Source organism: Chondrus crispus, genomic scaffold (assembly GCF_000350225.1).
Source record: "Chondrus crispus Stackhouse genomic scaffold, scaffold_97, whole genome shotgun sequence".
Taxonomy (NCBI): Eukaryota; Rhodophyta; class Florideophyceae; order Gigartinales; family Gigartinaceae; genus Chondrus; species Chondrus crispus.
This window is the reverse complement of record NW_005178874.1, coordinates 246468-274293: the sequence shown is the minus strand read 5'-3', so window position 1 is coordinate 274293 and position 27826 is coordinate 246468. Positions and strand designations below refer to the sequence as shown.

Genomic DNA, 27826 nt, shown 5'->3' with positions numbered 1-27826 from the left:
GTACCAGACATCCTTACAAAGGGTAAAGATTTGAAGAATGGAACACTTGCCAAGATCATGCGAGATGACGGCATATTCCATAGTCAAAACGGAGATGACGGATTCGCCGACGATGACGACATTTATATTGATCTCGGTGAAGACACAAAGGAGGAAGTGCAGAATGCTCTATCAGCAAAGATCAAGGAAGCTCAGGAGAACGGACTCTCTGAGAAGGGTGCGAAGCAACTACGTGACCTGGTTTTTGAGTTTCAAGACATTTTTCGTGTTCGTTTGGGTAGATCACCGCCAGCAAGGGTAGAGCCCATGAAAGTCAAACTGAAGCTTGGAGCACGACCAGTCATAGCTAAAACTAGGCGCTACAAGGCAGACCAACGCGACTTTCTGAACAGGTACATTGACACCCTCGAAAAAATGGGATTTGTACGCAAGAACCATGCAGCTACCTGGGCAGCAGCCCCGCTTCTCGTACCGAAGGACTCCAGAGCGAGGTTTCGCATGACTGTCGACCTCAGAGCAGTGAATGCTGCTACGGAACCCATTTCCTGGCCAATGCCGCACATTGATTCGGAAGTTGTGGACTTTCGAAACAGTGATTGCTTTGCTACTGTTGACTTTGTCAGTGGATACTGGCAGCTGCCCTTGGACGCAAATTCCCAAGCCGCACACAGTATGGTCACACCCAAGGGTATATACTCACCAACGAGGACCCAGCAAGGGGCTGTAAACTCAGTGGCAAACTTTCAGAGCAAAGTTGAACCGTTATTCCATCAGATGCGGGAAAATCTCAAAGCCTGGTTGGACGATTTTATTATCCATTCCCGGGGAGAAGATCATCTACTGCAACTCCTGTTGCAGTTTTTTTTAACTTGTCGAAAGTATGGACTGTTTCTTTCGGCAAAGAAGAGTGTGTTCTTCACAAAAGCAGTCAGATGGTGTGGCAGGATCATATCGAAAAGTGGTGTCAAGATGGATCCAACAAGAGTTTCAGCCTTGCAGGAACTTGATATGCCACATACCGCGGGGGAACTGTGCCAGTTTGTGCACTGTCTCAGGTGGATGTCAAACTCCATACCCCAATTTGCTGAACGATCCGTTCCGCTAACAGAAGTCCTCGAAGAAGCTTACACACGTACTGGACGGCGAACGAAGCGATCGATTCAAAACATTGCACTTCAAACTCTGTCCTGGGGGAACAAACAGGAACAAGCCTTCAGAAGTCTACAAGACACAATTAGAAATGCTGTTCTGATTTCCTTCCCAAAGAAGGGCAAGAAGATTTGTGTCTATACTGACGCCTCAAACCAATTCTGGTCGGCGGTGGTAACACAGACGGATCCTGGAGAGTTACAAAAACCGGTGGAAGAACAGATGCATGAACCTTTAGCATTCCTTGGGGCACAGTTCAAAAAGGCAGAAATAAATTGGAGCACATTCGAGCAAGAGGCTTTCGCTATTTACCAAGTGTTCAAGAAACTTGACTATCTTTTCTATGACGATCAGCCCACCCACGTGTTCACTGATCACCGGAACCTCCTATTCATATTTGCCCCAGTGGCTCTCGAGCCAGCTTTAGGGCGTCACATTGTGTGTAAAGCACAGCGCTGGGCGCTGTATCTGTCGAGATTCACATATGTAATTGAGCATGTGGATGGGGAGAAGAATGTATTCGCGGACGTTCTCACTCGGTGGCTGAAAGGCTACCGATCGGAGAAGCGTTCACTCCGCAAATTGGCAAAACTTTCGAGAATTGAAGGGATAGTTGACTCGCCTGCCACAGAGGAATACATTTGGCCTTCGATGGAAGTCTTTCGAAAATCACAGAACAAACATTGCCCTGCGCCTGCAGATGAAGGGATTGCCTGGAATGATGAAGAAAAGCTCTGGAAGAGAAGAGGTTGCATTTGGATTCCGAGACTTGATCTAAGGCTGCACATGAAGGTCTTGGTAATTTCACACTGTAGTCTGGGAGGACACCCCGGAAAAAAGGCGACGGAGAGCATCATCAGAGAGAACTTCTACTGGAAGGAAATGTCGAATGATATCGAGGAGTTTGTTCAATCCTGCATCCATTGTATTGTAACGCGTAGCGGAGAAAGCGTTCCTAGGCCGCTAGGTACCGCACTTCATGGCTCAAAACCCAATGAAGTAGTGCACATGGATTTTTTATACATGGGTGCTGGTTTTGAGGGTATGAAGTATATACTGATAATCAGGGATGACATTTCGTCTTTTGTTTGGCTGCATCCTGCTGATGCTGCTAACGCAGAAGTCACTGCGCTAGCCCTTTCCAAGTGGATTGCATCTTTCAGTACTATGGACTGGTTGGTTAGCGATCAGGGATCGCACTTTCTGAATGAGCTGAACGAGGAGATGTTCCGCAAGTATAAGGTCCGACGTCACTTCACTACTGCCTACAGCCCATGGGCAAATGGTACGGTAGAGCGAGTATGCCGCGAGGTACTGCGGTCATGTAAGGCATTGCTTTCAGAGTGGCATCTTGCCCCGCAAGATTGGCCGGCTGTCGTAGACTGCGTACAAGCTATTCTCAATCACTCACCTCTAAAAAGACTTGGGACACGCTGTGCTGGGGTCTACAGAACACCACTAGAAGTCTTCACTGGAATTAAGCCCTGTCGCCCTCTCATGCGTGCGCTGCCCGTTGTCACATACAAGAGTGCTGTGTCAGATGACGAGATAAAACTGCGCCAAATACTCAACATTGACAAACTGCAGATATCCTTGTCAAACATGCACAAGGACGTAAAGCAACGTACTGACGCAACGAGAGCTCGTCAAATACTCAAACACAACGCAAAGACCAATGTCGTACCAGCTAATTTCCACTTGGGTGACATGGTTCTGGTCCGTCGAGCGCAAAGAAAAGGACATAAGCTGGGGTTTGTATGGAGAGGTCCACGAAGGATTGTTAAGATCCTGAGTCCGTGGGTATACGACGTAGAAGATCTTCTTGAACGCAAGAAGGAAACTGTTCATGCTCGCAGACTCATGTGGTACCGTGCTGACCGAGAAGATCGGAAAATCAGTCCTGCACTTCTCGAATACGCAACCCATTCTGAGACCACTTATCAGAACGTTGAAACATTGGTAGACATCCGAAGAGGCGCAAATGGGATCGATATTCTCGTTCAATGGGCCGGGTTACCTGATGAGGTAGATCAGACCTGGGAACCGTTGTTACAACTCAAACAAGATGTACCCGACCTTCTCCGTGATTTTCTGATATCGCCCGGAAAGGAAGAACTCAAGACAGCGGCGAAAGATCAAACGATATGAATTATTTCTTACTTGTGAACATCAATTCATGGGGAACTGTAATAATTCGCCTGGAAGATTCAACTCAAGGAAGTGGTACACGTTTCTGTACATATCGATATGGATATCGATGACCCTTCGGACCATAATTTGTGCGTGAGCATTAATTAGATGTTACACAGTTGTGCACAGTCGTACACCGCTTACGACTGTACAGAGGCCACAGAAGGTGTTACTGTCTTTTGCTGATAGCATCCAACCTTTGTACGGGATAACAATTGGAAGAGTTAATTGCAGTGCCCGTCATGACCTAAGGGAAAATTGGAACTATGTAATTCTTCGTCTTCATGCCTAATTGCTCATGTTAAGCGCTGCACGACCTTTCAGGCGTGTGCTCGTAGCGCGGGTCCCTCGTAATGGAGGTCTATAAATCCCGGAGCGCTGTGTAGCCTCCAGGGAAATAAAGGCATCGGACAACGGGAGCGTCTATCCGTCTGTGCGAGGTACCTTCTCTTTCTGTTTTTCCCCACAAGTTGCTACAGATATGGTGCTTTGTGTCTAAAAGGAAGAAACTTGATGCGAAATCTAGAAGAGGAATCTTACTACGGAGTCTTCCGCATCGAAACTACAGAGTTTGGGATATCAAGAGTGGGAACATTTTTCACGTGCGGCATGTCAAAATTAACGAATCTGTCTTCCCGGGAAGGGAATGGGAACAGACAGCGATGAAGAGTGGACTACTGTACGACTGGATTAATAATATGGGAGCCCACGAGTATGATTTGGAAGATTGTCATATGGAAGAGGCAAACGAGCTTCAGGCTTCTCACTTGCCGACTATAGGAAATAATGCAGAAGAGATAATCTCCGCAGTCGAAACCCCTACAGAACAGAACCTGACTTACTATCCCAATGCTGTCGATACTGAGGTTGAGGGCGACGGTAGGAGATATCCCACAAGAGTTTGCAACCCGCCTGAGAGGCTAGGTAGTGAGTTCAACGCACTGGTTGTTTTCGCATATAAAAATTATGAGAAAACACCAACCAGTCTCGCCGAAGCTCTTCTTAGCAAGAACCGCTCCAAATGGATTGCTGCTGTTGAGGAGGAGATTCTGTGTTTAGAGAGAAATGATACCTGGAAAGTTGTACAACTACCGCTCAGTGCTAGGGCAATTGACTCGAAGTTGGTTTTTGTCTTGAAACTCAAGGCAGATGGGTCCGTGGACCGCTACAAGGTAAGACTTGTGGCGAAAGGATTTCAAGAGGGACACGTGGATAACGTGTATGCTCCTGTCGTGGATTTCTCTACAGTTCGTCTCGTCCTTGCAATTATGAGCCAACACGGGGCGTTTATACATCAACTTGATGTCAAGTCTGCGTTCCTTAATGGCAAGCTGGATGAAGAGGATAACTTGTACCTTAATCCACCAGAGGGACTTGAGCTAGGCGTAAAAAGGGGTCAGGCTCTAAAGATGCAAAAAGCTATGTATGGCTTTAAGCGTGCTCCGAAGATATGGTGCAAAACATGGAACGCAGTAATGCACCGCCTCAAATTTGTGCAGCTTAAATCTGAAGAGCGTTTCTATTTTATTGACATCGAAGGAAGCACAGTGTACGTCCTCGTCTATGTTGACGACGTCCTCCTTGTCGGAATTACTGAGGGAGCAGTTCTTACCGTCAAACAAATGCTGATGAATGAGTTTCGAATGACTGATCTCGGGGTTGCAAAATCCTTCCTCGGTGTGGAGTTTGTTTATACTTCCAAAGGTGTATCTCTACGTCAAGAGTACTACATAAAAAAAGTTCTGGAGGTCTTCGGAATGGCTGATTGTAAACCTGTCAGCACTCCGCTTTCGCCTGAGAGAAACAAGCACCAAGGACAAAGGATGAAATGCGATCCTAGCATAGGTCGCTACAGAGAAGCAATTGGTGCTCTCTTATATATATCAACTCGAACTAGACCGGATATTTCGGCTGCCGTCGGGATACTTGCCCGTAAGTGTGAAGACCCGAACCAGGCAGATTGGATCGGGTGAAACGTATAATGCGATATTCAAACGGGACGGCCTCGCTTGGGCTGCATTTCAAGTGGAGAAAAGACGCGCTTCCCCCTATTGTCGAGTCATGCGCAGACGCTGATTGGGCGGGTGATGTATCAGACAGGAAGTCAACTAGTGGAATCGTAGTGACAGTGAATGGCACACCTGTTGTTTGGAAGAGCAAGAAACAGGGAGGAGTTGCCCTGTCCTCAACGGAGGCCGAATTCATCTCGATATCCGAATGTGTCAAAGCGACAAAATGGCTCAGGATGATTCTCAAGGAACTAAGCCTGCTCTCGGATTTTCCTACTGTCCTTTATGAAGACAATACAGGGGCAATCAAATGGGCATCAGGAGAGAAAATGGCCAAACATGTCCACATAAGGTTTCACTTCGTGAGAGAGGCAATAATGGACGGCAGTATTAATATGTGCTACTGTCCTACTAGTGAGATGATTGCAGATGCACTCACGAAGGGTCTGTCCGCCCCTCGTACGCTGTATCTTCGACAAAAGCTACAGATACAAGAATGTGAGTAACAATCGCATTAAGGAGGAGTGTTGCGGGCAGTAATGCTCTTGCAAGTATACAGTACAACAATGATTGCTTTGGTATAATAATGCTCTCACTACAAATGGGACAAAGGGAAGGCGACAAGCCTTAGGAGGTTGGCAACATACTGCTCCTGATTGTCATGGGAAATGCGTATACCTCGTGGCCGTCGGAACAGTTGATTGACCGAATGGGAACTCTATCAACACCCTTTTCCCGTAGTAGAGCTACACGCAACCTAAACAGTATATAAGCAGAACGCGCTCAACCCAATAAAGAATACAGGGTAGACAGAACCCCAGCTACACCACTTCTCGTCTCAGGATATCGCGACCCCCCCCTGTACAGTACTGTTCAAGTTGCAAAAGTCGTCATATTACAGTCTGCCATAACTCGCGCTTTGCTGTCAAAATGGAGAGGTGCTGGGCAGATATGCAGGATGTCTAACAATTTTGGAATTGACAGCACCGCAGTAGTAATGATGCTCTTTATGAAAAGTCTCGTGTAACTCAGTTGAATGAATCAAGCGGTTGGGTTCAAAAAATTCAACGGCAACGGCAACAGGAACATGGCGGTTTTCATTTGGCCTTTTTTCACACGTTTGCACCTATGGTCCTCTTCGACAGACCGGCCACAGGCAAAGCAGTATTCGTCGCAAACATTTTGGGGAAAATCCTCAATTGTGCAAGCCGTATCGAGCAAGTGTGTTTTTTTTGTGATGGAGGATAAAGTCTTGGTGAGCGAAAATAGTATCAATTGAGTTTCTAGAAGGGAACGGACTGCGGGACATCTTACGATCCTTGGTTGGCCGTATCCAACCGAGATGCAGAGCGATGTAAACGCCCAGAAAATGTAAATATTACTGCAAAAATTAGTTGACTGATCTACGGTACCCTTCAGTACATACTGTGCTGTACGATACAGGCGCGTTGAAATAGCTGGGGTGAGACGGTTGGCCGGAAACGAGGTTGCTGAGGTGGATTAACGTTTTTTTCCGTTGCAGTAAAGTATACCGTACCCCACTCAGATTGAACAGGCTAGGCGTCTCTGGCCCGCATGATACTGTAACTCCATTCCATGCTTCCTCTAATTTCTCAACTGGGCGAGGGGTGACGCATGGTCACTGAGCGAGGAGGGGGAGGCCTACGCAGTAATCGATTCAGTCCAGCGCCCAGGAGAAGTCACAACAGAAGCGAGCGTTTCTTAGCTGGTCACGTGACTTGATAATTCGGAGCTGAGCTGTGTACTGGCATATCATAACTCATTCAAATTGGATCCTTCTTTGGCCCGGCCTGCAAAAGAAAGCGCAAATTCTTTTTGTCAACATTGGTGAGAGCATTAACACGTCGATGACAACAGGGGTCTTCAAAAAATGATCATACGAGGACACTGCAAATGCGCCATATTGTGGGAAGAAACAACCAGTGAGGAAAGCTATAAAGACGGAAAGACGCATTCCCATAACAGAACGGTACAGTACGGCAACTGGGTACATGCAGATGGAGATTTCCGGGGAGGAGGATCTTTATTAGTCACTAATCTTTTCTCCGGCATCGTCTCTACTTAAATGGTCTCAACTCTCACTAAAGTGTCCGCGTCTTAAGCTGGAGATACGTTCCATACGTGAGTCCATGCGGATGCTCTTCCTGACGATCGATTAGTTCGATTAGGAAACAACGCTGGAGCATACGAGGAAGCTGCGCTGTGCCAGAGCGATACAGCACATGCCTTTTGTAGCTACAGCGCACTGTTGATTTGTTTGTGCTCTCATTTCAGAACGCACCAGCGGTGTTCTCAGTACCATGTTTACCTTTCTCTTCTCGGGCGACTGTCCAATCACAAGGCGCGACATGGTAAAATTTTGAGTAACATAAATGAAATAATTTTCAATACTTCTAGGCTGTGAAAGTGCCACTGCAATATCAGTCCCCACCTTTTAAAGCTTTCCCCACGTCTGCAGTTTGACATTCTTGTTGGGCAAAACTGCATGAGGAAGAACATGATGGCATAAGAATTTTCTAGACGGTGATCTGTTTCAACGCTAGTTACATGATTTCGAATCTTCGTGGAAACCTGGGACCAACCCAAAAGGGCAATGCCCCGGTCAACTCTATTCAGTATATCAACCCGATCCAACCTCGTCTTTTTCAGTTACAAATTTCCCTCTTTCTGTATCCTCCCATGATATCTTCTATAGCTTCCTCGTCAGCTTCCCCGTACGATTCCCTCCTCGCCCTTCTTCGCGAAGCATTTTCTTTCCCAAACCGCTACGCGTGGGTCGCAAACTTCCTCTTCGTCTCCGACCCGCTTCCCATCAACGACGTCGTCACCGGTCTACAGAAAGCATGCGCCCCTCTTATGGATCTTAATTTTCCCTCAGAATCCACCTTCCCCCCATCGCAACATCATATCGCGCTTCTCCCGCTCTTCTCCAACGAACATCTCACTGTCGGTCTCCGCCTCCAACTTGTCACCAAATCAAACCGGCGCCAATTCGTTGTATGCTCTAAATTTGTCTTTGACAACGTCTCCACCAGCATTCTCTCTGTCTCACGCCTCTCTCACAAGGATCGCATCACTGCGACATTTATGAGCAACTCATTTGTACAAGGTCGCACACTCGTCACTTTAAAGTTTCGCGCGGAGCCATTCCGTCGAGCCGTCGCAGGCGACACCATTTCCTCCGCCGTTTTACTGAATGCGCTTGTCCATGCCACTATTTGTAAAGAAACGCAAAGTCGATGCGGCACTTGCAACACGTCGCGGGAAGAGAGATGTCGCTGCCGACATATTACAAGTATACCGCAACATCCGATGCATTTTAATGTCCTCGCGCCCAACGTTCTTCCTTATGCGGGCGAGTTTTCGTGTCGGAAGGTCGGGTGGAGCAGAGGGCGACATGAGGTGCTAGCACAAGGGTCTTCGAGTTTGACCACGTGCAGGGTTTCGGTCTCCGTGAACGCCAGGCGTGTATCGGCTATGTGCGACCTGCCGGAAATGTCACACGCGTAATCACATGACAGTTTTGATTCAAGTATTTTAATTTGTAACGTTTAGTAATTTAAAGAAGGAGGGCACACAAGGAGGCATGGCTTGTTCCATGCGAGGGTGAAGGTATCTTGCGCTTCATTTCAGCTCCATAGATCTGCACGCTAAGGATGGATGCATCGAAAAACAGTGGCCCTTCCGAACTAGCATCGCACCTGCACAAATATAGAGACCCGGTGCAGGGAGCGTTACCGGCGAACTTACAAAAAGTTTAGGCGTGATGCGACTGTGAAAGTTGAAGCGTGCCGAGTTATGTTCAGTATCTTACGACATATACCGTCGTTCCCTCGCATTGGAGATCCCCTTCAATCAAAGAGGGAAGACGCCTGTTTCCCGACACAAGTGATTCATATTGACCATACCTTAATCCTCCTCCGGACAGAAATATCTTTCATACAATATAAAGATGCGCATGTTTTGAAGTTATGATTCTGTGAATCAGGGTGTGCGTGGCATAGCCGGCGCATACTCTATGCGAATCCATCCATGGTCAGGCTTTTTCTAGGAACTGTTCTTGACAACTGACGACTTGTGACCATGGACAAGTCAGGTGTATTGTACGTGGTCCAGCAATGCTAGTATTGCTGTTAGTGCATGGTGACTTAGTACAGTGTGTAGGTAGATTCCAATGAGCAATGCGTAAATCGTTCGTAACAGCCAAAGGCTGCCTCAAATGAAACAATTGAACGTGTGCCGTAGAAATTTGTCTCTACCTGTAAGGCAATTCCCCCACCAGTTTGACAGGGCAGCGTTGACAAGAACATCTTTCTTCTTTCACAATGCATTGTGTGTCTAGTGAGCCAGATCTTCATGCCCTGACTGAAAGCATAAACAAGGCAAATTTGTAAGGTAGCAGTTCAGTGAAAAAAGAAGTGGAGCCCACTTTTTGTATTGATATCACTCCATTGCTAAATAAAAGCCTCCTCCTTACAGACAATGCAGGACACTGCCAGCAGTAGAATGCCCGCGCTCGCTACGATGCTTTTATATTTATTTAGGAAAAGGAAAGGGAGGGTTATGATGTGGGGATGAAAGAGTGGGCACCGTATTTGAATGTTTCATATACTGTATCAATAATGCGCGAGGACTCGAGATTGCCAAAGTAAAGTAAAGGCATGGAGTGAGAAATAGTGTAAGTGCTGTTGTCGGCATGAGTGCGAATGGTTTCTGGTCTGATTCAGAGGAAACAAGGAGTGGAGTGTGAGTCGGAATGTAAGTCGACAGCACGAGTAAGGAGGGATAATGAAAAACATTATGCGAGGTGGTCGACAGCACGAGTAGGGTGCGATAATGAAAAGGATTATACGAAGTGGTCGACAACACGAGTAGGGTGCCATAATGAAAAGGATTATACGAAGTGGTCGACAACACGAGTAGGGTGCCATAATGAAAAGGATGAAGGATTATATGAGGTAGTCGACGTTTCCATATTGCATGCTTGTGTTTCAAAAAGAATAGGGGCCACACACCCTGTAGAAATGTTTGTGCGAAGAAAAGTGAGGGTGGGTGCAGGCGAAGTAGTTAAAAAGGGTTGGGCAAGGAGCACGATGCATGACAATGGTGAGTGAGACGTGTTGGAACAGGCCGGGCACACAATGATGTGTTCGGCATATGCAGGAAGTGAATTTTGAATGAGGCAAGCAGGTTGCGTTTGTTGCGGTGTTTGCATGGCACGCGTTGAAGTGTTTTGCATGCGGTGCTGGGAAGAAGGCAGGTCGGCTGTTGTTCTTGGTGATGTTTTCGTCAAGAGACACGTGTACATAGAAGACACGTGTTATTGTGAATGGAGCTCCAAAAAAAAAAGGCTCTCAGAGCTCATTGCGAAACGATCGAAGGACCCTAACCGCCTCATTCGGAACGGCCCTGAAACGGCCCTCTTTCCGAACGAAGAGCGGGTGGTGCCAGCACCTGAGGACCCTAACATTTGGCATGAATGGATTGGTTATAAAAACATATTGGAAATGCTTTCCTCCCATTCAACCAATCCAGTCATGCCAAATGCCAGGGTGCTCGGGTGCTGGCACCGCCAACTCTTTTTTCGGAACGGCCTCATACCCCTGTTTCGTGAAATAGGAGATAGTTTTTTTGTCAAAAACACAAAACCGCGCGCCGCCGCTTTCTCTGCAAAACAGGCACCTCTTTCACTCCATGTTCAGGTATGGGAGGTCATGAGCTTTCCAACGATTTTAGGCGGTTCGGAAAAAAGAGTTGGGCGGAGGCGGTTCCGAAAAAAGAGTTGGCGATGCGGCAACTTTAGCCGCGTCCGCGTCATTAGCCGCGTCATAGGGGGAGATCCCCCTCTGACCCTTACGTACACGTGTACAGTACTGTTGTCGGTGAAATGGGGGAGGCGGTTCTGGGGAGCGTGCCGTTCGCGGTGAGGGTTGGCCGAGTGTCCTCCCCCCTTCCCCCCAGCGCCCGTCACCCTCTCTCTTTTATTTCTACGAAATTCCTTCCAGAAGCGTCCACGCATCCGGCCCGGATTCCGCCGGGCCGTCCGCGTGCGCCTCTCTAAAATTCAAATAAAATCTCGGACTACAGAATAAAATCTCCCTCTATAGTAAAATGCAATTTTTCCCTAAAAATGTCTCACATGACCCCCTCGTCAGGGCAGACCACGGGTCTGCCGTTGCACGTAAATATACTGGCCCCACTTCCTTGCGTGACCGCTCTGGCCCCCCCCCCGGCCACCGTCTTTCCACCTTGCCACTGAACTGCACTCTCCCTGCCTCTTCGCGTCTCTGTCGCCGTCGGACTTCTAACAGTCAATTTCAAGCCGCGCTTCATCTGCGTCGCCCGAATTCTGGTTGCTCAACGTAAGCTTTGCGTCAGTCTCGGGCCGCGTGGTCTCCACGTCGCCCGGGACTGTGTTCCCTGACGTCAATCGTCGTCTGAGACTCAGGCCGCGTGCTCTGCGCGTCGCCTGAGGCTCCGTTTCTAGTCGTTCCCGTTTTGGGACTTCTCGGAAACGCACAGCGTCTCGAGCCGCGCACGGGAGCTCTGTGGTCCTTCGGGCGGTACTCTCTGTGCGCACTATGGCTCGAACCAAGCAGACGGCGAGAGCTTCCACCGGCGGGAAGGTACCACGCCGCGCTATCGCCACTACGGCCGCCCGCCGTTCAGCGGGCGTGTGGCGAGAGAACGGCCAGGACGTCACCGAAAGGGCGTCTCATGGCTTGAATTGCCCCTTCATCGACTTCGAAGACCCAAGTAATGCCGAACATCTCCCTGACCTTTGGGAGCACGCGGGACGTTCCGACGTCTCCGCGCTTCGGTACCAAGTAGGAGATGGTTCTTTCCGAATCAAATATAAGGAAGTGGGCAACCGGGCGTCCGTCGTAGCGGCCGTATCTGCCGCCGGGGCCCGGCTTCTCTTCGGGGCCCATGTGTTGGCCTTCGTATCGGCCCGCCTCGCTTGCAAGGCATGGTTCACCTCCGACCGCTGCTAACGGCTGGGGCTCACCGAGAGCCACAGAGACGGGACGGAGTACACCTGCTGCGACGACCCAGAGTGGGTCGTCGAATTTGTCTGGTGCTCTGATGGCGGTAACGGCGAGGTCAAGGGTTGCTACTACGCCGTCGGAGAGGGGAGTCCAGAGAAGTACATGATACTTCTCTACACAATGACCTTCGATCGCGTGCCCTCTGCGAACGGCACTGCCCGCCGGGGCTTCAACTCTTCCTTCGGTAAGGAGTGCTCAACGCGTATGGACGCTATTCTGGCTATCGACAATTGGTGTAGCCAGAATAGAGGGAAGAGGAAGCGAGTGAACTTTTCTATGTCACGCGACGTCTCCCCACTCGCTTCCCGGTACCTTTGCACGTCCCGGACCGTAGCGTTCCAAGACAATACCGTCTTGTGCATCCGGTCTGCGGTCTGCAACGCTATGTTCCTTGTCGTTGGTCGCGGTGCTGCTGACCGCCTATGGGTGGCGGAAGCGGCCCGAGTCGCCGCGTTCGAGCGTCAGATGGACTATTCCCCGAGCGTGCACCACTTTAAGCACATTCAGAGGGTAATCAGAGCAGATCACCACGGAACAGTTTCTCTTGATCATGTGGCCCCACCGCCGGGGGCTTTCATCCAAGGGAGATCCAGCTCCAGACTCCCTCTGTAGCGCAGCTCTGCTGTTAGCTGGTTACTTCGTCTGCCGCGGGAGCCAGCGGGTGTCTACGATCTTCGCATCACCGACGTTAATCATCTCCAACACGCCGTCTGCATTGACGCACGGACGGAACCGGCGCTGATCTACGATTGCGCAGAACGTTTTGCCATGCAGCTCAAGGCCACTTCTCTTCGCTTGTGCTGTCCCGCCGCCGATCCGACAAAGTTCCAGTACTTCGATGATGTGCGTCTCTTGCGCCGAACAACCCGGCAGCGTAGCGACGCCAATCAGAGTCCCGGCCGGGAGAGGAAATCCAAAAAGGTTCGCCGAGGAAATCGTGGCCCCAAATCCTCCCATGGCAAGGTAATTGCCGTGCGTAGGGGTTCTTCAAGCAGCAAACACTGATAGTTCATGCATAAGAAACGAAATCAATCTCAACCGCCTTCAATCTAGTACATGCGAAATATTAAAATGCATCACACCTACATCAGATGTGCGGGTTTCTGAATAAAAGGGATTAAACGTCTTGCATGTATATCCCGTCGACTGTAGCGCAATCCCGGCGACACGAGTGTGTACCGCGGGTGCTTGGCTCGTACTACCCGGCATGGGCCGTAGTACTTCGACTCCTCTAGGGGCCACTTCTGTAACCCTCCTAGGGCTGTTCCTCGGGCGACCAGAACTTGATCGTGTACGTCGAACTGGCGTGGCGACACAACTGTCATTCTCTTGCTCCTCTTTTCCAACTGTTTAGCCGCCCTCGTCGATCGGAGCGCGAGCGTCGCTAACAGTTCCAAGTTGCGCGCCTCAACGCCGCCCCACCGGATTTGATTCAGTTCGGTCTGGGGTTGCGCGGGCGGCTTTACTCCATACATCAGCTCAAACGGGGAGAACCCGTCCGACAGCCGGCGTCGGCGGTATCCGTACAGGATCTGCTTCAGCGCTGATTCCCACTTGTGGCTAGCGGCGCCCTGTCCCAACAGAGTCTTCCGAATTGAACGCTTGATGGTCCCGACCATACGCTCCGCTTTTCCGTTGGACATAGGAGCATAGGCGAGGACCGGTTTCCATGAAATCCCCATTTGTACCATGAAGTTCTTCAACGCTGTCGCGCTGAAACATGTTGCGTTATCTGAGACTATGGTCCGAGGGGGACTAAACGAATGGATGATCTCCTTCTCCACGACCTTGACAACTTCCGCAGACGTAGCGGTCTCGGTTGCCCAAGCCAGGGGCCAACCAGTCAGATGTTCGACCGCTATCAGAATGTAACGTTTTCCATTCTTCGCCTTGGGAAGGGGTCCCGCAAAGTCTATCGAGAATGTCTCAAAGAGCTGAGAGACTGGTATCACCGCCGTGCTTTTGTACGTCGGGATGGGCGCAGCCTTTTGGCAGCCTTCGCATCCACGAACGTAGGCGTAGATATCACCATGAACTCCCGGCCACCAGTACCTGTCAAGGACGAACTGCTTCGTAGCCGTAGCGTCCCAGTGGCCAATGTCGTCATGCAGCGACCGCAATATCTGCAGTCGAGTCCCCCGAGAAGGGATTGTTCTGATCCCATTCTTCATCCTGCGAAACAGCCTTCCGTTCCAGGCGAGGAACCGCCTGGAGTTCTTCTTGATTCTGCGCCTCTGCGCAGCATCTTGCTCAACCATCTCTTCTCCTTCGAGATAACGGTACGTGTCCCGCACATGAGGTTCCATGTCTTCCAGTATATCTCCTTTCGCAAAAGCGGCAGCACATACCAGGTCCCTTCATCCTCCTCGCGCCTGCCATCGTCTTTTCGTAGACGCAAGAGAAAGTCAGCGGCACAATTCTTTGAGCCGGGGCGGTACAATATCTCGAATTCGTGCTCCGCCAGGAAATCCATCCAACGGGCAAGTCTACCGTGGATGTCCTTCTTTTTGAACGCATACTGAAGCGCTTGGTGATCCGTAATCAACTTGAACTTTTGCGTTGAGAGCAAATACACCCGAAATTTCTTTAGCGCGAAGATCACCGCTAACGCTTCTCTCTCACAGGTGGGGTACTTCTTCTCAGTCTCCGTCATCGTCCTGCTGGCGTATTGTATCGGGTGAACCTTCTTGTCTTCCTTCTTCTGAGCCAGAACTGCTCCCACTGCCATGTTGGATGCATCTGTCTCGACCACGAAGGGTTCGTCAAACTTCGGGAGCGCCAACAGCGGAGGAGACGTCACCCTCTTCTTCAACTCCTGGAAGGCAGTCCGCATCTCTTCCGTAAATTCAAATTCGACTTTGGTAGAAGTAGCAGCGTGCAACGATGCAGAGACTTCTGCGAACTTAGGGATGAATCGGCGGTAATACCCCGCTAGCCCAAGGAAGCTTCGTAACTCCGTCTTGGTGCACGGCTCGGGGGTGTCCCAAAATGATCGATGTCTTCTCTGGATCCACCTCAATCCCCTTCTTTCCGATGACGTGCCCCAATAGTCTGGTCTGTGATTGCGCGAAGGAACACTTCGCAAGCTTCAACTTCAATCCACTGCGAGCAATCAGCTCGAACACTTCAATTAAGTGGTCAACATGGACGTCCAAGGACTTCGAAAAGATGACCACGTCATCAAGGTACACTCGGACGAATGGCAGGTCTCTGAATACGCCATCCATCATCCTTTGAAATGTTGAAGAAGCGTTCATGAGCCCGAATGGCATCACTTCAAATTGAAAGGTCCCGTACCGACAGACAAACGTCGTCTGTTCTTTTCACCATGAAGCCATCCGCACTTGCCAATAACCCGAGAAAAAGTCCAGGGTAGTGAACACTTTGCTTCCTTCAAGGTCGTCGAATATCTCTTCCATTTTGGGCAACGGCCACTTGTCGGCCTTCATCACCCGGTTAAGCGCGCGGTAGTCAACACAGAAGCGAGGTTTCCCGTCCTTCTTCGTTGCGATGACGACCGGAAACGACCAACGTGCTACAGAGGGGGTAATGATCCCTGCCTTCTGCATCTTCTCGATCTCCTCGCGCACTACCGCGTTGTGTCTCGGAGGGAGCCTCCGAACGGCGTGCGAAATGGGTCTGTCGTCATTTAACTCAAAAGAATGTGACACAGGGACATCTGCCGGCCTGAGGTCGTCCAAAGACCATGCAGCTATTCCCATACTCTTGATAGAACATATTATGCGGTCGGCGTTCTCTCTGCTGATATGGCTCAGCTTAGACATGAGAAGTTTCTCCTTCTCATCTCTCTTCTCTTTCTCATCCGCCGGCTCGTACTCTGAGCCTTCCCCAGCTAGGTCCGGAAGTCCAGCATGAGGATCTTCGTCCTCAGTGACTGCTCCCGCCCAGGCAAGGTCTGGTTCAAACGGCACCCTTTCACGCAGCGAAAGGACGAAGTCTTCATCCGTGTCAGTCGAGTCAGCCGGCACGGCCCCCGAGTCTGAGGTGAAGTCCTCACTGTCGGTAGTGGATCCCGGCTTCTTATGGTTTTCATCCATCTCAAGACTTAGTCGAATCGTCTCAGCACCCACAGTCACTTGGACATGCTGTTGCCCCAAATCAATGCACGTTTGGAACTCCTTCAACGTCGGCATCCCCATGATGACGTCGTATGGTGTTCCCGTAACAACAAGGAAGTCCATCATGCTCACCAGTCCCCCAAACGAGACGGGGACCTGGCGCAGTGATCTAACACAAGGGGAGCTCTTCCCATCTGCCACAGTGATGTGTTTCTTCGTACTCTCTGGCGTCAGAGAAAGTCTCTTCATGAGGTGCGGCGACATGATGTTCGGCACCGCACCCGAATCCAGTACTGCTTGAGCATCAGTTCCATAAACTTGAACAGTAACTACCCGAAAACGCGTCGGGAAGACATCCGTGTGGCCCGCAAACCCGCGAGAACGCCCCTAATCTCCTGGATAGAAGGCGCTTCATTTCCTTCCTTGCTCCTTCAGCGTCTCCACGGACAAGTTGTCCAAATGTTAGACCAGACGGCGCATTCGCCAGCTCTGACACGACGTTGTACTTGCCGACGTGCTCTTGGAGTGCCGCCTTCTTTGAAACATTCTTCTTCTTCTGGCTTGCAGGCTTCACTCTCGGCACTCTCAGCAGCTCATTACAGGGGATAGTTCCCCTAGGAGCTACTGGAGTGGGATTCAGCAGCCTCGGGATCGAAACTTCTTCACGGTTCTTCGACTGCTTCGGCAAGGCCTCTCCTTCGGCGTTGCGTTTCGTAGCTGCCACCAATTCTCCCTTGGTGGTCTCAGTTATGACCGTGACTTGCTTCGAGTCTCTGGTGGCCTTGTCAGCGGCGTCGTTGGCAGAACTGCCTGCTTTGGGGCCATAAGCGCTTCCTGCGCCAGCGTTACCTTGAGGACGTGCATGAGCCACATTCTTTCTAGCAAAGCGGGACCAGCAAGTCTCCGTCGTGTGTCCAATCTTCCCACACGTTGGGCAACGAGTATCACGGTGTGGGTTGGAACGACAACGAGTCGCTGAATGCCCTAGTTCCTTGCAATAGGAACATGTCCAACTCGTATCACTGTCCCCTGGCGTCTGTCGTTTCTTCATCATCAGTGATAGTTCTGCCAGCTGGTTGGTGATGGCGTCAACCTTGTTCTCCAGTTTTTCCTGTCGAGGATCCACATCAGAACGCACCAGTACGCGCTTAGGCGTCACAGGTTCAACGGACTGCGCAGCAGTTTTCGCCGCCTTGAAGGCGTCACGGCCTGCAGCAAAGTCCTTCACGGTCTTCATCAGTTCTTCATACGTCGTCGGAGAACGATAGATCGCGAACTGAGCAACATCCAAATGTGCCATTACGGCATTGCGAAGCAAGCCGTACTTTGCCTCGTCGTTGAAACCAGCCCTTCTGTAGAGCTTGTCCATTTCATCCATCGAAGTAAGCAAGTTCTTACCATCCAGTCGGCAACTCATAGCCTTCTGGATGTTTTCTTCTGGCCTCGGTGCCTCCGTAAAACGGTCAGACAGGGCGCTCTTCACACCGTCCCAGTTACTGGCGGCCTCGGTCAGACTCCCATTATGACTATACGTTTCATAGTAATAGTCGAACGCGGCACCCTCAAGGTGGCATAGAATAGCTCCTGCCTTCTCCTCGTCAGGCTTGCCGCGCATAATGATGTTCTCGTATACGAACAGAAACTTGGAAACATCTGACCCGTTCGACCCATCGTAGGTAACAGGGTTAGGGCCCGCACTTGTCTCTGCGTTGGCCCTCCACAAGAGTACCATGTTGTCGGTGAAATGGGGGAGGCGGTTCTGGGGAGCGTGCCGTTCGTGGTGAGGGTTGGCCGAGTGTCCTCCCCCCTTCCCCCCAGCGCCCGTCACCCTCTCTCTTTTATTTCTACGAAATTCCTTCCAGAAGCGTCCACGCATCCGGCCCGGATTCCGCCGGGCCGTCCGCGTGCGCCTCTCTAAAATTCAAATATAATCTCGGACTACAGAATAAAATCTCCCTCTACAGTAAAATGCAATTTTTGCCTAAAAATATCTCACAAGTACCAAGGGTAACTTTACAGTATCCTGGTACACTACTGTACATCCGCGCCTTTCACGTCTCTTCCTCTGAGAGGGCCAACATGCCTACAGTATTGTTACCATAGTGTTGGGGTCGTATGGGGGAAGAGGGCTTGATGTCAGTGTTTACTTCTGGTGGTGTGTCTGTCTGTCTTTTTTTTTTTTTTTCCCCCCCCCCCCCCCGACTCTCCTTCCAACTCTCTCCAGAGTTGTCGCCCGTCTTATGGATCGCCGCCGCAAAACCCGGAGCCCCCTCTAATTACAAGCAGGAATTGATTTTTCTAATTACTTGGGTCCCTCCACCAGGCCACACATAGTTGACACGAGGAAAAAGCCTCACTCTATTGGTCTGTTACACTCGGGACTCTCGAGTGTCCCCGTATACACGCTCCCGAGTCGGGAGTGTGTATACGGGGACAGGGGGAACACCGTGGAGCTCGTCATCGGGACCAGGGGAGGGAGCAGGAGCTCCCTGTCCTTGCTTCAACATAATGTCCCGGACGCACTGTACAAACAAAGAATTGTCTCGGGACGAGGCGTCACTCCCTCGTGCTCGCAAGTCTGACTGACCATGCTGTCTTAAAGGAGGGTCTCCTATTAAGACAGCGTGGACAACCATGTTTTGGAATCCAAACATCCAAACTTTGGATGTATATGTTCGCAATTTTCAAAAAATTACGCGTCTCTGTACACGCTAGCGTGTAGGGGTGAAACTCCCCGGAGAATAGCGAGTGGCTGTAATTACTATCAGCCAACCGAGCGTACCTCATCTCGCAGCCTCGCTGCTCCGTGGTACTTATGGCGCCATCGTGAACCTCTTGCCAGCCCCCCTCTCCTGGCCATGTCTATTTCTCTTGCCCGCCCAGCCCCGGCTGCGCCGCCCTCTTGGTAGTTTCCTTTCTCACCATGTCTTTTTCTCTTTATGTTTTCTTTATGTTTTCTTTATGTTTTCTTTATGTTTTCTTTATGTTTTCCAGTTCGGTTTAATGGTTTGAGTAGCCTTTGTGTGTCCCCTCTTAGCCGATGTCTCGTGACCGACTAGAACCAATAAACTACGAATATCTTCATGTCCAATACAGGGGGGACCCTTCGTTTTTTTGCCCAAAATTCGTGCCACCCGCCGAAGGGTAGCACTATATCGGAGCTGGCACTAACAAAGATGGCACTATATCGCGACCCCCCTTTAATGTAATGTATTGTGTCAGCGAGCCGTGATTCGCAAATTGGCGCAAGGGGTGCATGTTTGGAGGGCCTCCTTTAAGACTGATGATAAATTTACTACATTCAGACAGACAGTCAACGTCGGGACGTAGACTTCTAAATTCGGACAGAGGGTATAGGCGCTTTCTTGCTGTCGACAGCAAGTTGACATCAACTGCGCCTCACGTCAAAACAACTGCAAAGACCCGCCTTATCTCACACCCACACGCATTTACCTTATTTCTCTTGTCCCAACTACTGCAATACTAGTTAACACCTCTACTGCCCACTCGGGGTGAGTCGCATGTACGGCTTCCCAGACGGCATGTCCAGCTCCTTGTGCTTGGGGAAGTGCTTGTCCGCGTCGTCCTTTGTCACTGTAGGCAGCAAGAATACCCAACCCTCCATGCCCTGGTCCTTATGGTTGTGCGGCCAGTTGGCGGGCGTGGCGATCGACTTCTCCCAAGACAGCATCAGCGCGTCCACCACGCGCTCAATCTCGTCCATGTTCCTGCCGACCGACGCCGGGTAGTTGATGGAGAGCTTGAGCTTTTTGTCCGGCCCGATGATGAACACGGAGCGCGCCGTCAGCGGCATGGACCCAGTATCCTTGTTCGTGGGGTCCAGCATCCCAAACTTGATGGCGATCTCGCGCGTCGGGTCCGCGATCATGGGAAAGTCGATCCCGATCTTGTTGTCGCAATGCGCCACTACGTCCTTGAGCCACACGTTGTGCGACGAAATGTCGTTGCAGCTCAGCGCCACTACCTTCACCCCTTTGGCTTTGAATGAGTCGTACTTTAGAGCCATGCGCCCGATCTCAGTCGTGCACACGGGAGTGAAGTCGTCGGGGTGGCTGAACAGGATCGCCCACTTCCCGTCAAGCCAGTCGTGAAACACTATCTTGCCATGTGTGGTGTTTGCCTATCATCGCGGGGGAGAGTAGAGGGGTTAGTTTTTTCTGCAGTGTAATCCGTTTCGCTCGGGGGAGGGGCGGGTGAAGGAGGCACTCACCTCAAAATTGGGAACCACATCTCCCAGACGAAGAAGCCCGTCGGTGCTGGGGAAGTACAACTTGCTGTATGCCTCGGTACCAGAAGGAACTGGAGCTGCGGCCATAGTGACAAATTCGGTGGTATGAGTGACTGGCAATAGCGAAAGAGTGAGCAAAGGTGTTTTAGGCAAGAGAAGGATGGAGCCAGGGGAGGAGGGACCACGAGTTTACAAGGGTGGCACACTTAAACAAAGTCAGAGCGGCGAAGCGAGAGAAGGCACGGCAGAGTGCGTTGCAAAGAACACGATGGGCAGCGGGGTAACATAGGGATGACGGCTGTTGCGCAAGGTTGTAAACTAGATGCAGCCTTGCCGACTTGGACAGGTGTATAGTGCTTCAATTTTGCGTTGTAGAGTATACACCGTATACTGTACAACGCAAAATTGAAGCACTCACGCAAATTCACATTCCGCCCTGATCTCGATCTCTTTCGCCACCGGCACAAACAAGAGAGGCCGATGCCATCGGCCTCCAATGCATCGCCTTCAGGCACATACACTGTTGACGTGCACCCTTTTGAGGTGCAACCTTCTTGCTCTTGTTCCTTGAATGCCTTCCAACCCCACTTCGGTATGTCTTTTTCGTTGCCATAGTGGCAACATTCAAATCCCTCCCACGGCACGATCTTGAGCTTTTCTACCCTCGTCCATTAATTATCTCGTCCACTCCCCGTCCTCCCTAACCCGCACCTCATCGTCATGGGCGCCAAACACGTCGGCCGCAACGGCCGAACCTTCAAGCTTCACGCCCCTGTCCCCTGCTACGACGTCCCCGCCTCCACGCTCGCCGCCGTTCCCGATTCTCTCTTGACCTCGTTCAATTTACTCCCCTTGTCCGCAAGGGAAACGCTTCGGAAAATCACCATTCCAGCGAGGGACGGCCGCGCCTGGCACGTGCCTGCGGGGGCGTTCTGCCGCCTCGAAGTCTCCCACGGGCCCCAGGTCGCAGATGTCAATATCTGGAACACGCACAACCCCCGGGAGCGCTTGTATACATCCAAGACGCGTCTCATTCACTCTTCCCATCTTTCTGTCGGCGATAGTCTCTGGTCTGGCATGCCGTATCTACGCCCGCTTGCTACCATCGTGTCCGACTCAGTGCAGTATGGTATCGACGAGGATAACGCCGGCGTTCACGACGTCATCGGCAGCCGCTGCGATCCGTACACGAACGCCGCCATGACGGGCGCAAACGCGAATCACTGCTGCCATAGCAATCTCGTCCGCGCCGTGCTTCCGTTCGGACTCACAGAGCATGACGTGCACGATGTGTTCAACGTCTTCATGTGCACGGGATTCATGAGATCGACGGGGCAGTACTTCGCAAAGCCGAGCCCAGTTGTCAAGGGAGACTATTTGGAGTTTTTCGCACACATGGACCTATTAGTGGCTACTAGCACATGTCCACAGGGAGATGTTTCTATCCCGTGCGGGTCTGACCGCGCGCCGACGTGCTATCCGCTGGGAGCCACGGTTTTCCGCTTGCCAGGACTCGACCTCAAGCATTATACGCCACCGAAAGTGAGCTCGTATCAAGGCGTTCATGGACTGGCCTCTGCTGTAGAACAGCCAGATGCGGACTCGTCATGAGTTCTGCAGGTTGGAGTTGTAGCGTTTTCTGGATGATTAAAGACTAACTAGACTTACTCTGATTCAGTCTGCGACTCTTGGAACAGGAGTTGCTTTGCATGTAGCCAGAGAGACTTGTTCGCTGTAGTTGGAAAATCAAAAAAATCCGTGACCCCTTCAAGTTGTCCATATCTGTTTTCGCAAGCACACCGTGGCAAGAAGGGAATCAAATGCCATTGCAAGCCTGGCAGGTTCTTTGCGTAGAGAAACGTTTTGATTGTACCAATCTTTAACACTTCGTCTGAAACCAGAGCCTGCGGAACGCTTCAGTGCCATTGGGCGATAAGAAAAATTTGTTCGCTTCTGAAGTCTTTCCCTCACTCTCCTCGCTGCTGCTGTTGTCCAATGCCATGATCGCAGAGGGGGGATATCTACAAGCCTCTTGAAGGACTGCGTTCCATCGCGCTATAGATCGTACTCGGGAGTAGAAAAGATACTACATTTTCGATAGACATAACGCGTGAGAGACTCGGGCGAAATATTATTGACAACCTCACTCACTTCTAGCCGCGGTACCCAGCCACTCCCGCCTTGCATTGGGAACATGGGTACCGGGGGCTCGCGGACATTCCAGCTGCGGTTTGCAAGGATTGGGTAACAAATCCAACTATTGTTGCTTGGGTTGCGCAGATGAGCTGCAGTGAGTCATACAAGTATACAAAAATGTATACGAACTTGTACTGTAGATAGTGTACTGTGTACCCGTCCCGTGGATTATATCTCCGCGAACGCATGGCTGTTCTTCAGGTATAACACGTGGACACACTTCAAGCAGTGGACTGCCAACCTGATTTTGACGTGGTCGGGTCAACAAGACAGCCTATGACCATCCGCGTTGCAAAAGAGGAGAAAGACAGTAGTCTGTTTGCCTGCGTAGCGATCATTCTTTGACCACTAACCTTGCCGTCCATGGCGATCGTCGTTGCATGCAGACACTTGAAACACGCGGCAGCTAAAGTTAGGGAGGTCAACCAAAGGCTTGTTCTTTGCGGCCATGGACTGTACCCAAGGGTACTGCACGAGACATATCACCCTGGCACAAGCATGGACACGCACGTATGGGTACCATCGCGTGAAATACGACTGCCAGACCGCACGCGAGTATATACTGTACCCTTGGTACTGTACGTACACTTCCTGGAACGGATGGCGAAACCAACTGATGCAAACCTATTTGCAACGTCGAAGATCACCCTCGTCATATCCCCATTCTCTCCTGCCGCATCATATGATGCCGTCCCAAGCAAAAGCCCGTCTGAAAACTTTTTTTTCACCCTCTCCTTGAAGACGAAAAAGGCCTCCCACGCTAGACTGGCAACAATCTCTCAACAAAAAAAACTTTTCTCGCTGCCCTGACGACGCTTTTCCACGTCAAAACCCCCGCCTTCCAAGAAGTCTGTTAGGTCTTTTCGCCTGTGACGAACCGGCTTTCTCCGCTCCCATGTAGAGATCCACTCCAATCGCTATGTCCTTCTCTGTTCCTCCATCGCCCTCACACGTTGCTTCAGAAAGGTCACATGATATCAACTGAGAACCAGTTGCCTCCATCGCAACACGCAACAGCGCATCACTCCAGATAGCATCCATTTGACATTCCGTACATCCGGTCACGAAGTCTCATCCGAAACATGACATCGCTTCGCAGTGATGTAGAGAGCGTGAGCAATATACCGTAAATCCTTCAGTGCATCACATTCAACTGACGTGCGAGCGCAATTTGACAGACGTTCCCAACACGCAGAGAACCGATAGCACCTGTTTTCGCCTTGTGCGGAGGAATGAGCACGCATTCAAAAAGTCTGAGGCTCGAACGTTTTCGAAAACGACCTCCCTAACTCCTTCTGCTCCTAAACTCTCCGAGGTAACCAAGTTCGGTGGTTGCAGCTACATCTTCTCTTTGCGCAGCCCTTTCATTCATCGCAGTCGCCTTAAGCTGGGTTGCCATCCACTCCATTGTCCCGTACTCCAACAGGTTGCTGAGACTGATCGACTGATCATGGTGCCCAAGTGTAGGAAATTATGGTATGACGGTGACGCATACAGGACGAATAAAATGCACCTCAACGCAATTAATGTAGTGCACAACAACGGGAGAATTTTAATAATCTCAGCTGTCAACATGCAGTGCATCCTCTCCTAAAAATGCTTCGATAGTGCAAAAACATTACGTGAGGAGAGGACAAAGCACCTGGCTGAAGTAGTATAAATAAGGGAAGAGTCGAGGCAGACTAGCTGCCAAGACAAGCGAAAAACAAAAACGAAGACACGACAATAAAAAGCGCGATTCCCCTCATTCGCCCGGTCCTGCCGGTTAACCTTTATTGTTCCCTCCTTTTCTTTTATTTTTTTGCGACACCAAGTTACCAGCATGCATTGCAGCCTCATACGGCTTTAGCGCCAGGGCCCGGTCGGTCTAGATTCCTTAACTGTACTACAGTATCGTTGTTCAGACAACAGGCCAAGCCCATTCGTAGTTTTCATATCTCCACACTCCTCAACTCATATTGCGCAATTGAACCACCAAATAGACGGAGTTTGCGTTTCACCATGGGTTTCCCATTTAGCGATAGCAAGCCCATTTGGGCGATCGCGCTAGTTGATCATGGCTCACTTGTACTACACATGTGTTTTTCAGGCGCATTACTCTGCTGCGCAAGCAACATTAAAATGGCAAAAACTAGACCAGCCGTACTTGGGCAACCTATTTCAGGGAATCTCTGCTGTGGATAAAAGAACAGCTTGAATCAATGTTGTGGAAAAGGACATACAGTCGACCCTACGCATTAGTGCCGCCCTGTGTAAGGACTAATAATGCGGCACTAATTCGGAGCGGCACAATCAGAAAGCAGAATTACTACCCGGCCAGAACTCTGTTATTAGTGTCTAGCCGACAATTTTCCTCATTTGAGATTGAGGTTCAACTTATTTTATTATTTTTATGAGGTCAAATGGCCTCATTTGAGGTCACTTGTCGGCTAGACATTAGAGTCTGCTGTTGTTGCCTTTGACCCTGTCTCTCATGCCTAGCTTCTAGAAAAGCTCGTTTTGCGGACCTCAAGTGCGATAAGGCATTGCTCACATCGCACTCCACACCCAGACTCTCCAAAGACCCAAACAACCTTGCTAACACTACAGCACTCGGTACGGCCCGCCTCTCCGTAATTTCACACTCGCCTTCTGCCACACAATCATCCATCATAGCATCACTGGCAGACTGATTCTGTAGCTCTCCACCATAATGTATTGAATCGCAAGCATCACTAATAGAAGCTTCTGCCACAAGCTCATTAGTCTCGATCTCAATCCATTCCTCCAAATCGCAGGGTGCAAAGTCTTTGTTCCGAGCGTTGTAGCGGTGTTGGTCACAATTTGTTGGAGTAAAGGAAGAGAGCGTTTGATGTTTCGGATGGTTCGCTCTGAAATTTTGAACTGACGCATAACTGTGGTATTCGCATTCCCGACCTGCAGCAGATCCCCAACCTCGATTTTCTGTGCAATCGTAAGGCGCGTACGCTTCGCTTTGGCGATCTTTTCAGGAATCATGTTAGGGTCTTTGAGTGAGGTGCCATCACCAATTGAGCTGAGGCGCATGAGGAGTGGGCGATGACGACGTCGCGCATGACACGTGGCAGAACCTGTGTCTGCCGGTTTTGGCGGCACTAATTCGAGGGTGGCAATAATGAAAGCGGCACTATTGCGCGTCCCCCCCTGTACGTGCGTACGTGTAATTTGCACTTTATGATACTGTAGAGCTTATTGCACATCATGAACCGTACAAACAACTGTACCTGCTGTACACGCGTACAAGAGATCTGCCCTGGACGCGACCCTATTCAATGATCCTACAGTATTCTAGGATGGAGGCAATATTGCCCAAGTGCTGTACGTCCAGCGAGAACAGTACTTGCAGAGTCTTATTCGCTTACAGTAAAGAGCACGCTTACAGAGAATCCAAAGAAGTTTGAAAAATCAATTGAATAGTGTTCAGTACCCTTTTTTTTTTTTTTGTGTGTACAGTCGAGGCTGGTGATACGTGGTAAAAGATTTAGGGAGTGGTGATCGAGATCGGTGGCAGAAGGCGGGGACGGAAGGCGGGGAGAGAGGCGTTTTTGATCGGGCAGGGCAACTGCTGCCAGAGCGCATGCCAATGGGATCGCCTTCCCGCACACCTGCTGTCATGCTTCTTCCTTGCGGCCCCCCTGAGGCCCCCCTGAGGCCCCCCTGAGGCCCCCCTGAGGCCCCCCCTGAGGCCCCCCCTGAGACTCCCCTGAGGCTCCCCTGAGGCCCCCCTGAGGCCCCCCTGACTCCTACATCCCCGGATGCTTCTCCGAGCTCCCAGCCGCTCACTTCCGACCACAAGATCCAAAAGACCACAAGATCCAAAATCCCAAAATCTCACCCCTTCCCAATAAACGAAACCCCGCCCGTCCACACTGCCTCAACCTCCTCCCTCCCCCTTTCACCCGCACCCGACCCACCTCCCCAACCTCTCCGCCTCTCCCTCCCCTCCCTCTCCTCACTCTCCACCCCCGATCCAACCATGGTTGCCGCCTTCGTCGCCGCCCTGCCGCTCACCTCCGGCCCGAAACTCTCCACCCCAGTATGCCGCCGCTCCATGGGCACGCCCTTGCTGCCCAGGCCCGCCGCTAGCCGCCGCGCGGCCCTGCACCAATGGATGATGAAGATCGGCATCTTCTTCTCCACCTCCACCGGCAACACTACCGAGGTTGCAGATTTCATTGGGAAAACCCTCGGCGCCAAAGCCGATGCACCTATCGATGTCGACGACGTCACGGACCCGCAGGCCCTCAAAGATTATGACCTGCTCTTCCTCGGCGCTCCCACCTGGAACACCGGCGCGGACACCGAGCGCTCGGGCACCTCTTGGGATGAGTTTCTCTATGATAAACTCCCTGAAGTTGACATGAAGGATCTGCCAGTCGCCATCTTCGGCCTGGGCGATGCCGAAGGTTACCCGGACAACTTCTGTGACGCCATCGAAGAGATCCACGACTGCTTTGCCAAGCAGGGCGCCAAGCCCGTCGGATTTTCAAATCCGGACGACTATGATTATGAAGAGAGCAAGAGCGTCAGGGACGGCAAGTTCCTGGGGCTCCCCTTAGATATGGTCAACGACCAAATTCCCATGGAGAAGAGGGTCGCTGGTTGGGTTGAGGCCGTCGTTTCTGAGACCGGTGTGTAGGCGCCATCGTCAAAATCTTGGCCCCCCTGCCTACTCCTTGTAGTGCTGGCCTTAGTCGTCCGTAGAGTTTCTAAACTGCCGCCGTTTTTTTTTTTTTTTCGGAACCCCGCAACTATAAACCATTGGTATTGGTTCCACGCCACTGCACGCTACCATCCACCCTGTTCCATCACATCCCTACGCGCTTGATACAGTCTTGTCATCGCCGTCGTACCATAGCCAAGTCA

General features: G+C 50.9%; 4 protein-coding genes; 2 read left to right on the top strand and 2 right to left on the bottom strand.

The window, feature by feature from the left end:
• Positions 1–19669: 19669 nt before the first annotated feature.
• Positions 19670–20971, bottom strand: CHC_T00010097001 (peroxiredoxin, PRX1). XM_005712338.1 is given in 4 exon segments: positions 19670–19993; positions 19994–20638; positions 20729–20833; positions 20834–20971. 2 exon segments carry the CDS (start codon positions 20831–20833, stop codon positions 19994–19996), a joined length of 750 nt encoding a protein of 249 aa, XP_005712395.1. The 5' UTR covers positions 20834–20971; the 3' UTR covers positions 19670–19993.
• A 495-nt stretch (positions 20972–21466) lies between these two features.
• CHC_T00008232001 (hypothetical protein) lies at positions 21467–22357 on the top strand. Its single transcript, XM_005712337.1, has one exon. It carries the CDS (start codon positions 21467–21469, stop codon positions 22355–22357), a length of 891 nt encoding a protein of 296 aa, XP_005712394.1.
• A 1410-nt stretch (positions 22358–23767) lies between these two features.
• On the bottom strand, positions 23768–23983 carry CHC_T00008231001 (hypothetical protein). The gene has a single exon (XM_005712336.1). The coding sequence runs from the start codon at positions 23981–23983 to the stop codon at positions 23768–23770; it is 216 nt and encodes a 71-aa protein (XP_005712393.1).
• A 2953-nt stretch (positions 23984–26936) lies between these two features.
• Positions 26937–27694, top strand: CHC_T00009139001 (Flavodoxin). XM_005712335.1 is given in 3 exon segments: positions 26937–27074; positions 27075–27599; positions 27600–27694. 1 exon segment carries the CDS (start codon positions 27075–27077, stop codon positions 27597–27599), a length of 525 nt encoding a protein of 174 aa, XP_005712392.1. The 5' UTR covers positions 26937–27074; the 3' UTR covers positions 27600–27694.
• Positions 27695–27826: the final 132 nt, after the last annotated feature.

Excerpts from the sequence above, each read along its gene's own strand:
- CHC_T00010097001 (XM_005712338.1), bottom strand. The coding sequence starts at position 20,833 with ATGGCCGCAGCTCCAGTTCCTTCTGGTACCGAGGCATACAGCAAGTTG. Across the intron at positions 20,639-20,728 it reads ATGTGGTTCCCAATTTTGAG|GCAAACACCACACATGGCAA; the intron begins GTGAGTGCCTCC and ends CCGCGATGATAG.
- CHC_T00008232001 (XM_005712337.1), top strand. The coding sequence starts at position 21,467 with ATGGGCGCCAAACACGTCGGCCGCAACGGCCGAACCTTCAAGCTTCAC.
- CHC_T00008231001 (XM_005712336.1), bottom strand. The coding sequence starts at position 23,983 with ATGGATGCTATCTGGAGTGATGCGCTGTTGCGTGTTGCGATGGAGGCA.
- CHC_T00009139001 (XM_005712335.1), top strand. The coding sequence starts at position 27,075 with ATGAAGATCGGCATCTTCTTCTCCACCTCCACCGGCAACACTACCGAG.